This window comes from Macaca nemestrina, chromosome 16 (genome assembly GCF_043159975.1).
Source record: "Macaca nemestrina isolate mMacNem1 chromosome 16, mMacNem.hap1, whole genome shotgun sequence".
Taxonomy (NCBI): Eukaryota; Metazoa; Chordata; class Mammalia; order Primates; family Cercopithecidae; genus Macaca; species Macaca nemestrina.
This window is the reverse complement of record NC_092140.1, coordinates 93,276,788-93,290,085: the sequence shown is the minus strand read 5'-3', so window position 1 is coordinate 93,290,085 and position 13,298 is coordinate 93,276,788. Positions and strand designations below refer to the sequence as shown.

Here is a 13,298-nt window from a genome sequence, read left to right as displayed (position 1 = left end):
ATTATTTATGTTATTTAACATACTCAAATCAAGTATGGGCCTTTGTGTGTATAGATAAATTATAGATACCATTTTTGTCAACACTACCTTCCAATCCCCACCCCTGTCCCGTGTGAAAATCATTATTCATTATCCTTTTAAATACTAAGGGCAATGATAGGTATACTGTATAATCCTAACCAATTCCTTAGCTCTAGCAAACAAGGTGAATGCCCTTGTTTTGCATGTGCCATAATTAATTAGTATTTATTAAAAAACACAAATTATGCAAATGGGTTACTGGCTTAACCTTAAATTAGAAATTCAGAGATGGCCAGGCATGGTGGCTCATGCCTGTAATCCTAACATTTTGTGAGGCTGAGGCGGACGAATCACTTCAGGTCACAAGTTCGAAACCAGCCTGGCCAGCATGGTGAAACCCCATCTCTAATAAAAATACAAAAAATTTAGCCGGGTGTGGTGGTGGGTGCCTGTAATCCCAGATAGTTGGGAGGCTGAGGCAGTAGAATTGCTTGTACCTGTGAGGTGGAGGTTGCAGTGAGCTGAGATTGTACCACTGCACTCCAGCCTGGGTGACAGAGTGAGACTCTGTCTAAAAATAAACAAACAAACAAAAAAGAAATTCAGAGATCATCTTGAGCATCAAGGCTGTATGTCAGCTGCCTGAGCAAATACTGCAAACCAAAATGTGAATTTAACATAGTACTTCTCCTTTAAAATAGTTCATTCAGGAGCTTTGGTTTACTGCAATTTGTACTAAAGGTTACAAACTCTGTAAACTATTTTAACACCTTGACTATCCCTACATTCTGATAAAGTTACTGTTTCAATGAGCTCACCTAGGTACTTAGATTTGCAAGTAGCTTCTCATGACTCACAGGAGAAAATGTTTTTCAGTTAAGAATTCAACAAAAAACATCAGAATACAATTACAATTGTGGTTGTCACAATAATAAAAAATGCACTTTCCTGACTTGCAGGGACAAACATTTATGGAGTGTCTACTATGCAGCCTTGCTGGAGCGACAGTGAGACATCGTTGTCATTCTGGAGGTCACACCTTCTGCAAAAGACAGCAAACCTGTCTAATTTCTGGGGCCTAAAATGAGAGCTAGAGAGAAAGAGACAGAGAGAGAGAGAGCAAGAGCAAGAGAAAGCTACACATTTACATATTCAGAGCCTCAGAGCCAGGCCTTGGTCCTCCCTGCCAGACACATCCTTAGTACAATATATATTTCCAAACCAATCAAAAAGGTAACACTGTTTAAAAACTCTTCAAGAGCACATTGGGACCTAGGGCATTCACTGTCTACACAGGAGAGATGCTTGCAGAAAACCAAAAGTGAGTGAAATTCTTGTCATGGCTAACACTTGCGGGAGCTCTTTGACTCTCTCGTCTTCATCTGTCTACCTGGCAGAAGCTGCCTGCCCTCCGGCTGTGGTTCGGTTTATGATCTGCATTAGCTCAGCATTTCAAATACGTACATGAAACATAGAGCCCAAAAAGCTTTAAAAATAAAACAAGAGACCAGCTCCATCCCTGTGTCTTCGGTGCACAAGGAAGAAAACAAAGAAATTCACAACCCCTTACTGCTGTCTTGGCATCCATCATGACTTACCATGTGAGTGGCTGAGGGTCTAATTAACCACTCATCAATCTCAAAGTTTTAAAAGCGCTGCCATGCCCCTGGGACTGGAGATCTTCCTTCTGCCTGCTTTCTGCTATTTGCAAAGCTGGAAATCTGTGTCTTGGTGGATCTCAAGAGGAAGGGAAAGAAACTCCGCACTTGTTTGTAGCCAAGCCACCTCCATCTGTCTACCTCCTCTGCTTCTTCCTTTGATCCACCCCGGGTATGACTACTCCTTTGGCCTCTGTTCTACCCACAGCTCCTACGCCCCGAGAATCTCAGTTCGCACACCTCCAGCCAAATGTTTTTCTTGCTCCATAATATTTTTGGAGACATAGCTGCCATAGGAATTATTCCAGTTATAACAACTTCCTGCCACTCTAACCATTTTTACACAAGCCGGGCCCTTATCAGGAGCGCTGTGGTGTCTAGCATTGCAGCCCTATTCCACGGTGATGTGGTAATGCCTTTGGGGGTATGTAAGTATGAATCCTGCTACGGGCTATATCATGACAGGTCATGTGCTCTACAAGAGAAGACTTCCTGATTTTTCTAGATGACACTAGTAGTATTATTCTGAAGTTTATATCTCTAAATGATTTCACATTAACTGTACTTGCTCATCCCTATGATATGTCTGAAAGACATTTTCTGTTGTTAAAGCATAGACTTTGATGAAAAGCGCATAATGTAGTCAAGCATCTCAGATCACATGCAGCAGTGAGTGGATAAGGATCCATCACCCACATGTTTGAGATTCAAAGCTTGACCCACTAAGCCACCTATATCATCCTGTAAATAGAACTGCATAATCAGAGACAATCTTTGTCCTTGCAATCCTGATTTTAAAATATGTAATAGAATTTTCATTCTTGGTTTAAAATGTAATTTTTCATTAACATTTTAGACATAAAATCTTCAGGAAACTACTACAAAGCTACTAGAACTCATGAGTGAGTTTTAGAAAGATTGCAGGATACGAAGACAATATACAAAAAATTGTATACTATCAATGGGCAACGAAGACAAACATTAAAACGCTATCATTTACATTAACACCATGAACATGAAATTCTTAGATACTATCAATGTGAACCACTCATATGCTTGAAACTACAAATCACTCTTGAAAAAAATCAAAGGAGACCAAACAGAGACATATACTGTGTTTATTAACACAAAGACTAAATATTGTTGAAATATCAGTTCTCCACAAACTGATACAGAGATTCCACAAATCCAAATCAAAACCCTTTTAGGATTTTTAAAATAAATATCGATAAACTGTTTGTAAAAGTTATATGGAAAGTCAGAGGCACTAGAATAGCCAAAGCAGAAAAAGAAGAACAAAGTTAAAGAACTCAGACTATTGCATTCCAGGACTTAACCTAAGTAATCAAGGCAGTGTCACACTGATGAAAGAACAGACACATAGATAAATGGAGGCAGAATAGAGAGTCTAGAAATACACTTACACATACATGGTCAAAGGCAATTCAGTAAAGACAGTATAGTTTTTTCAATATTGATCTGAAATGATTGGACATTGATATGCAAAAAGTAAATCTTGGCTCATATCTTGTACTTTCTACAAAAATGAACTAAAAATGGGTCATAGACCTAAATATAAAACATAAACCTATGAAATTTCCAGAAGAAAACATAGGGTAAATAGTTGTGACCTTATGTTAGCTAAAGATTTCTTAGATATGACATTAAAAGCATAAATAAAAATAGGTAAAATTGGATTTCAGAAAAATGAAAAACTTTTGTTCTGTGAAAGACACTGTTAAGTAACTGAAAATGCAAGCTACGGCCTGGCAGAAAATATTTACAAAACACCTTTCTGACAAAGGACTTATATCCAGGACATATCCAAACTCTCAAAACTCAAATAATAAGAAAAACAATACAATTAAAAATGGTCAAAAGAGTTGAATACATATTTTATAAAAGAAGAGGTATGGATGGTAAATAAGCACATGTTCAATGTTATTAGTCATTAAGAAAGTACAAATGAGTTAATACCAGACACCTATTAAAATGTCTAAAAGCAAAACAAAAACTGACAATACGAAGCTGTGGAACAGTAAGGACTCTCATACACTGTCAGTGGGAGTACAAGATGTATTTCATTTTGGAAAAATTTGGTGGTTCATTAAAAAGTTAAAATAAACTTATCATATAGACTCCATGATCCCATTCCTAGGATTTCACATCAAAGAAATGAAAACTTAAATGCTCATACAAAAACTTGAATATGAACATTTAGAGTAGGTTTATAATCACCCAAACTGGCAACAACCCAAATGTTCTTCAACTGGCAAATGGATAAACAAATGTAGGACATCCATACAATGGAAGACTATTCAGAAATAGAAAGCAATGAACTATTAAAACACATAGCAACATAAATGACTTTTTATTATGTTATAACAAGTGAAAAAAGCCATACTAAAAAGGCTACATGCTGTTTGATTTCATTTGTATGATATTTTGGCAAACTATAGGTACAAAAAACAAATCAGTCGTTGCCAGAATTTGGGAGTAGGAGTAGAAGCTGCTAACAAGAGGAATGGGGGAATTTTGGGAGTGATGAAAGTATTTTATATCTTTTTTTTTCTTTTTTCTTTTTTGAGACAGAGTTCTGCTCTATCACCTAGGCTGGAGTGCAATGGCACAACCTTGGCTCACTGCAACCTCTGCCTCTTGGGCTCAAGCAATCCTCCCATCCCAGCCTCCCAAGTAGCTGGAACTACAGATGTGTGCCACCATGCCCAGCTAATGTTTGTATTTTTGGTAGGGATGGTGTATCACCATGTTGCCCAGGCTGGTCTCAAACTCCTGGGCCCAAGAGATCCACCCACCTCAGCCTCCCACAGTGTTGGGATTACAGGCATGAGCCACAACACCGGGTCTGCTCTATATCTTGAGTGTGGTGGTGGTTATAACAACTTGGAGGCATTTGTCAAAGCTCAAAGACCTATTCACTTGGAGGCATTTGTCAAAGCTCAAAGACCTATTCACTGAAAATAGTCCATTTTCACACTGCTCATAAAGGCAAAGCCGAGACTGGGAAGAAAAAGAGGTTTAATTGGACCTACAGTTCCACACGGCTGGGGAGGCCTTAGGATCATGGTGGGAAGAAAAAGACCCTTCTTACATGGTGGTGACAAGAGAAAATGAGGAAGATGCAAAAGTGGAAACCCCTGACAAAACCATCAGATCTTGTGAGACTTATTCACTACCACAAGAACAGTATGGGGGAAACCACTCCCATGATTCAAATTATCTCCCACCAGCTCCCTCCTATAACACGTGGGAATTATGGGAATACAATTCAATTCAAGATGAGATTTGGGTGGGGACAGAGGGCCAAACCATATCATTCCACCTCTTGCCCCTCCAAATCTCATGTCCTCACATTTCAAAACCAATCATGCCTTCCCAACAGTCCCCCAAAGTCTTAAGTCATTTCAGCATTAACCCAAAAGTCAATAGTCCAAAGTCTCATATGAGACAAGGCAAGTCTCTTCTGCCTATGAGCCTATAAAATCAAAAGCAAGCCAGTTACTTCCTAGATACAATGGGAGTACAGGTATTGGGTAAATACACCCATTTCAAATGGGAGAAATTGGTCAAAACAAAGGGGTTACAGGGACCATGCAAGTCCAAAATCCAGTGGGGTAGTCAAATTCTAAAGCTCCAAAATGATCTCCTTTGACTACATGTCTCACATCCAGGTCACACTGATGCAAGAAGTAGGCTCTCATAGTCTGAGACAGCTCCACCCCTATAGCTTTAGGGGTATAGCCCCCTTCCTGGCTGCTTTCATGGGCTGGCATTGAGTGTCTGACTTTTCCAGTTGCACAGTGCAAGCTGTTGGTGGATCTACTCTTCTGGGGTCTGGAGGATGGTGGCCCTCTTCTCACAGCTCCATTAGGCAGTGCCCCAGTAGGGACTCTTTGGGGGCTCTAACCCCACACTTCCCTTCTGTATTGCTCTAGCAGAGGTCTTCCAGGAGGGCCCCATCCCTGCAGCAAACTTTTGCCTGGACATCCAGGTGTTTCCATACATCTTCTGCAATCTAGGGGGAGGTTCCCAAACCTCAACTCTTGACTTCTGTGCACCCGCAGGCTCAACACCATGTGGAAGCTGCCAAGGTTTGGGGCTTGCACCCTCTGAAACCACAGGACAAGCTGTACCTTGGCCCCTTCCTTTTAGCAACAGCTGGAGCAGCCAAGACACAGGGCAGCAAGTTTCTAGGCTGCAAACAGATGAGGACCCTTGGCCTGGCCCGTGAAACCAGTTTCTCCTCCTAGGCTTCCAGGTCTATGATGGGAGGGGCTGCAGTGAAGACCTATGACATTTGAAAATGTCCTGGAGACATTTTCCCCATTGTCTTAGGGATTGCCATTTGGCTCCTTGTTACTTATGCAAATATCTTCAGCCAGCTTGAATTTCTCCTCAAAAAATGTGTTTTTCTTTTCTACTGCATTGTCAGGCTGCAAATTTTCTGAACTTTTATGCTCTGTTTCCTTTTTAAAATGGAATGCCTTTAACAGCACCCAAGTCACCTCTTGAATGCTTTCTTTGCTGCTTAGAAATTTCTTCTGCTAGATACCCTAAATCATCTCTCTCAAGTTCAAAGTTCCACAAATCTCTAGGGCAGGGGCAAAATGCCACCAGTCTCTTTGCTAAAACATAACAAGAGTCACCTTTGCTCCTGTTCCCAACAAGTTCCTCGTCTCCATCTGAGACCACCTCAACCTGGACCTTATTGTTCATATAACTATCGGCATCTTTTTCAAAGTCATTCAACAAGTTTCTAGGAGGTGCCAAACTTTCCCACATTTTCCTGTCTTCTTCTGAGCCTTCCATACTGTTCCAACCTCTGCCTGATACCCAGTTCCAAAGTTGCTTCCACATTTTCAGGTATCTTTTTAGAAACACCCCACTCCTAGTACCAAGTTACTGTATTAGTCCATTTTCACACTGCTGATAAAGACATAACTGAGACTGGGAAGAAAGAGGTTTAATTGGACTTACAGTTCCACATGGCTGGGTAGGTCTCAGAATCATGGCAGTAGGCAAAAGGCCCTTCTTACATGGTGGTGGTAAGAGAAAATGAGGAAGATGCAAAAGCAGAAAGACCTGATAAAACCATCAGATCACGTGAAACATATTCACTACCATGAGAACAGTATGGTGGAAACTGCCCCCATGATTCAAAGTATCTCCCACGGGGTCCCTCCCATAACACGTGGGAATTATGGGAATACAATTCAAGATAAGATTTGGGTGGGGACACAGAGCCAAACCATATCAATATGTTATACCTCAGCTGGTCTCTGTGGCTCACACCTGTAATCTCAGCACTTTGGGAGGCTGAGGTGAGTGGATCACTTGAGGCCAGGAGGAGTTTGAGACCAGCCTGGCCAACATGGTGACACCACGTCTCTACTAAAAATACAAAAATTAGCCAGGTGTGGTGGCATGTGCCTGTAGTCCCAGCTACTCCACAGGCTGTGGCAGGAACCATTTGAACCCAGGAGACCAAGTTTGCAGTGAACTGAGATTGCACTACTGCACTGCAGCCTGGGCGACACAGTAAGACTCTGTCTCAAAAAAAAAAAAAAAAAAAAAGTTATACCTCAACTTAATGAAAATATAAATTTCAAAAATTCAATAGGAAAAAGATAAGTAATATATAATTTTTCAAATATTAAAAGAGGCTAACTAGCAAAAAAATACATGGTTAAAACTGAGAGGGAAAACTCAGGACAAAGTGCTGGCTGCAAGGCTGAGTAGAGTGAATGCTTATGAGAAGGAATCTGCTCTTGCTCGGTGTGTACCTTAGACATGCAGAAGATGAAACACTGCTTTTCCAATTCATTACCTTTACAGAATCACAACCAGATCATCCATTCACTTCGTAAGCTCCCATAAATGGCATATTGAGTTTGTTTGTTTTCTCATCTAAATAGCTTGGTCCTGTCATTTATGATTTGAAGAGTTCTTTGCTCTTCCACCCCCATAAGCAAACCCATAGTATTATTTTCTTGAACATTTAGAGATCATTTCTTAACACAAATCTATTTTCTCTTCATATAGAAAACAAAGAGTGACTGGTTTGTGACACAAAAATATATATGTATATATATGTCTGAAGATTCAGCAAGCCTAGGATTAGGTAATTTACACACTATTTAATGTGCGCTGATCTCTCCTGTCTTCATAAGTTTTGCTAACCATTACTTTCCCTTCAAACTACTACCTTATCTATGTCAAACGCAGAATATACTAGAAAGAGCACTAGATTTAGCATTAGGAGTACTGTTTTAAGGTCATTTTGGCCCTAAACTAGCTGTATGGCCTTGGTAAAATGACTCATCTCCCATAACTAATCCTTATCTTCAGCTCTGACCTCTCTTCAGGGCTTTAGTTATGAAACTTCAAATTCCTACAGACACATACCACCTCTCAGGCAGCATTTAATTCTTCAGGAATATAGATAGCTTCTCCTGGATCTTTTATTATTACCCAAATTATAATTGTTATTTGTTCAGGTACTCATACCTGAATTTCTTCAACTGAGTGTCTTCAACAAGATTATACATTGTTTTAAGGGGAAGAAATTATCCATATATACATCTTTGTCTCCTTACACTATCTATCGTAAAATAGTAGCTTAAATAGGCCAGTTTGTTGCTACAATTACTTGAGTTTACACATACCAGTTTGAGGAGATAATCACTTGACTTAGCAAAAAATACAGCCAAGTTTGACATATTCAGAGTTTTTCAGAGTCTTCCCTGACCACACATGCTGAGGCTGCTCATGCTGCTTCCCTCCACTGACCCATCCACGCCCCCCAATCATTGTCTACATCCCCATGTTGTTTTAGCTTATCCACGGCATTTACACTCTCTGAAATAACATTTCCCCCTCCTTCTTTCTTTCTCTCACTCTCTCTCTCTCCTTTCTCTGTCTTTTTCCTAATCTATTGTCCAAAGGCCACTACTAGGATTTAAGCTCCATGAAAACACAAACTGATCATGCTCATTAAAAGTAGTACATTTAGAACCTGCACCCGGGTCAGGCACACGGTAGGCACTCAATGAATACCTGCCAAATAGCTGAACTCGTCCTTTAGTATAGTGATGCCTGTTGTAGACTGAAGAGTGGAAAGAAACAAAAATACTTCACATGGTTTACCTGCAAAGAGGTTCTACAAGGTCCTTTTCAAGAAAATCATGATCATTCTTGACAGCCACAATGTTGATAGGAAATTGTGAATCTGTGAGAGAGAAAGAGAGGCAAAGAAGTTGATGTACTTTGTTTTATCCGAATGAGCACCAACATATTCAGACCTTCAAGGTCTGTAAAAGCCACTGATTTTAATAGCAGTGACTGCCGATTGTCATTGTTGGGAATGTTTAAGAGAGCAAACAATTGCTATCACTGTAAATGCTTTTAGGAGTACAATATAAGTGCAAAATATGAGGATAGTCAAGTGCTTGACCTTGGATGGGATTGAACACTAAGTGCCTGCATTTTTCTAGCTCATCCTTATCACAGTCATAGGCGGACGTGGCCTCAGAGAAGAGCTTTTGCACTTTCACCATCCACCTAACATGTAGGTTACTCGCATCGGTCTTGATGGTTTCATGAAATACTTAATTTGGCAGATTGTTTTTCCTTCAAAAAGGAAATTTCCAAAAATACCCAAAGTTCTATCATCTGAAATTTTTTTTTAGTAGCAAAATCTTTATCACTCTGGAGTATCAGCAAAATACTCAACTTGATTCTATCCAAAAAGAATAATTCGAACACTACTTCTCTCCAATAGACAATTCATGCCAGCTTTGAAGGTCACAGGCAATATTTAGAACATAGTGTTAATTCTGGGTACCTCGTTCATGGAGGTAGCAATCTGCAGCTCATTGGAATAGAGGGCATAGCCAAGTCTAACAATGCTGGGTCACTATCATTGTCTTGCCACTTTTTCCTTTATCTCATCTTATATTTTGCGCTGTCTACACCTTGCCAATCATGATAAATCTAAGGGTATCTAAATCTTAGCGTGAGTTGGAAACAGAAATAATTCCCTGTCTGGTGAAAAAAGTCATGTGAGTGACTTGCAGATGGTTCCAGAATGAAGCTGTCTTGCTCGGCTAGTGAGGGAGGGAGGGAGACACTTGTGATTTTTTTCACGGAAGGCTGCCTCTTGCCAGCTGTGCTCCTTCCTGGGGTCTGGTTTGAGGCTCCTCTCTCCTCCTGGGCTCTGGCACTCTCTTCCGTGGCCTGTCCCTTTGGGATCACGGTAGTGACAGCTGTGCCACTACAAGCCCTGGGCTCTTGCACTGTGCACTGTTCCTCACGGCCACCCCCTGTCCTGCCTGCACCTTTGTAATGAGCACTGTTAGAAATAAATCCTCTGCCAATGACCTTGAGCCTGCCATCTGCTCACTGTTGGGGTCCCGACTAGTTCACTACTAGATAAGGACAATCCGAGAAGTAGTTAAAGTTTTGGTTATAATTTTAGATATAAGGAACATGAGTATGTCTGTTAACTCAATTAAAGAATCAATGAAAAGGCTGGGTGGTGGCTCATGCCTGTAATCTCAGCACTTTGGGAGGCCAAGGTGGGCAAATCACTTGAGGTCAGCAGTTCGAGACCAGCCTGACCAACATGGTGAAACCCCATCTCTACTAAAAATACAAAAATTAGCCAGGCGTGGTGGTGCGTGCCTGTAATCTCAACTACTTGGGAGGCTGAACCAGGAAATTGCAGGAGGCAGAGGTTGCAGCAAGTGGAGATTGCACCACTGCACTCTAGCCTGGGTGGCAGAGGCAGATTCTATCTCAAAAAAAAAAAAAAAAAAAAAAAAAAAGAATCAATGAAAGGAAGTATAATGCTAGCAATAAAACACCTTACCTAAAACTCAGAAGAATAACATCTGATTCATGTTATATCTTCACATTTTTCGTATAAACAGAATTAAAGAGAAATCTCAGGACAGTTAATTTTGTGACTTCTAGGAAGTTTATTATCAGTGAATTCATTGTGATTTCAAGAAAAGTGAGAGTAGTAAAGGAAAAACAAGGAGAAAAAGAAGAAAGTGCAGAAAAGCTGCTGATGGCAGAATGCTGGAAAGAAAACACTGAGTTGGGGTTTGTGGTAAAGAGATGGGAATTAGTAGTGGGAAGCAGAAAGTAAAGTGGGCCTGGGAAGTGATACTCATTTCTAAATCGGTATCAGGATAACCCCTGGGCATAGCAAAAAGGCTGAGGGAAAAATAAAGCGAAACAAAATGGGCAAGAAAAAAAATCTGGAAGTCAAAACACACCACAGGATACGTGTGGTTCATTTCAGATTTATTCTCTGTAGAAGAGCGAAGGGAAGGGCTGACGTACCCTCATATAACTGCGCGTATTGCGGGAACCCGGCAGCACGGAGCCAGTCACAGGCTTCTTTCACCTCAATTTCTGAAAAACACAAGAGAGAGAAAATTGAGTCCCACAGCCGCACCCTAGTACTCTGTCTTCTTAATCATGGATACACTGGTGAGCTTTGTGCAAGTTATTACAAAGCAAAATTATTCCAGGTAAGTCTGCATAAGTAGGCTTACCCAGGAGTGGGTGGAAAATGAGCGAGTAATACAAAGGTGCTTGTTATGTGTCTACTAAGATAATCTTCCATGTAGATCCATAAGTACGTGGATAATGACAAAACCACAGATAACAGAACACAACAGTCTCAGGCAGGGAAAAATGTCTTATTTATACACCAGGGAACCAGGGCACTAGGGGAAAAGAGGACATTCTTCTTTACAATTCTTTTTTTTTTTTGTTTTTTAAATGGATTTTTTTTTTTTTTTAGTTCCAAAGATTAGGCTAAAAATGTTTATTCAATATTCCTTTATTCTTTCACTCTTGGGATAATTTTAAGAAAGACTACAACTGGATTGCCTATGAAAATGTATTTTCTCATGAAAAAAGGTATTACAAAAATCCAATGTATTATTGTTTTAAAAATTTCACTAATAGCCTTAATTCCCCATGCATTATAACAAGATGTTCATTAATCAAGCACATTGGAATGATTTCAAGCTGCAGAGTGCAACATAGAAGAGGAAAGTTGATTATTTGGAATTGAGACTTCAGTTTGATGGGCCTTCCAGAACCTCTGAGGGCCAAGCCCGAGAGGTTGATATGTCCCTTGGGCGACCATTTTTGGTGTGGATGCACCAACAGCCCACCAGACCACCTGCCTGGGGAAGCTGCGGAGTGAGATGGGAGGAGTCTACAGTATGTGAACCAGGTCACTTTTTGACCTTGTGAATCCTGGATCATTTCCCAACCACAACTCTCCTAGACAAATATGAATCCAAGGGGAAAGAAGTTCATCTGTTGAAAGTCCAGTTTGTCCAAACAAAATTAAACAGCCTATTATCACAAGTCTTTACCAAGGCCCTTTCCTCCGCTGTTAGGATGGGTCCCTGTCAGGTCATTGTATTTCCATTTACCATGATGTTAATTTTTCCCTGTAGCCAAAGCTGGAGTCTACAGGCTGTTCTTGGGATCGCTGCACAGAAATGATCTACACTAACATCACCCTGGGCCTGCGATTGTACCTCAACATTGAAAGCTTGGTGTCTGTGCAGTAAGATGTTTGATGTGCCAGAGCTATTTGGTATATGTTAGGAAAATAGACCAAAGGCCAGATCTTAGTCAGGCATCACCAGGAAGAGCAAAACCCTACCGCCTAGTCCCACAGATCTGCTTAAATCTAGATTGAACTTTGTCATTAAATCCAGGGAAACAGAGCCTGTGGCAGTTCCTACCCCGGAATGCCTGCCTCTTTTGACATCCCCTAATCTACTGTTACTCCAGGGACTGACGATTTCAAAAGCTTGAGATTTGTCTCTGGTGTGAGGATTTTCCACTTAAGTGTGACCAGCATGTTCCTACCGTGTACCCATTCCTGCCATGGACACATGGTTCAGAAGCATCCAGGGAACCAAGCTGGAAAGAAAAGCTATTGAAAGCATTTCTATCAGAAAGGGAGTCTCTGAGATCCACAACTGCTGTTCAAAACAGAGCTCCACTGAATTGTGCTGCATGGGCTAACGTGGGCTTTCCTCTGGGAAGGTACAAAAGGCAATTATTGCATTGCTCAAAAGTTCTATTTAGTACCCAACTGAGAGTCTGTATGTGAAGGTTTCTACTTTGATAACCACACAAATATTTCAGAGGAAATAGGAAAACACACTTTCTATCTGTAACGTGTGGAAAATGTGGTGAGTTGCTATTGAGTCATGGATAAAGTGCTGCCTAATAGGTTTTCAAGCTTCAGATTTGCTTCCCGCTTCCATATAATACAGTGGGTAGTAACGAGAAAACACCTAATTTCTAGACATGCTCTAAACCTAATTATGAGTCAGCAAGTCTTGGAGAGAAGCACAGAATACTGTATTTTCTCTTGGCACTACATGAATCTTATGTCTTTTTATGTTTCATTATTACCTTTACTACAATCAAAATGTAGTGTTCATCAAGAGAGTCCCAGAGAGCCAGGCCATGAAGAACAAATGGGGAAGACCCGCGAGACAGGGGCTCTGCAGCCTAGAAAGCTCAAAGACAGGCAGTGGGAAGTGATCTATG

General features: G+C 40.6%; 1 protein-coding gene across 10 annotated transcripts in view; it reads right to left on the bottom strand.

Moving 5' to 3' along the window:
* LOC105486007 (StAR related lipid transfer domain containing 13) overlaps positions 1–13,298 on the bottom strand; it is a 553,767-nt gene that overhangs the window by 56,675 nt on the left and 483,794 nt on the right. For all 10 annotated transcript variants that reach the window (XM_011748647.3, XM_011748646.3, XM_011748641.3 and 7 more), the window contains 2 exons: positions 11,049–11,120; positions 8,847–8,928 (listed from right to left, as the gene is read on the bottom strand). In XM_011748647.3, coding sequence (XP_011746949.1) covers positions 8,847–8,928; positions 11,049–11,120 — 154 coding nt within the window. The remainder of the gene's footprint in view (positions 1–8,846; positions 8,929–11,048; positions 11,121–13,298) is intronic.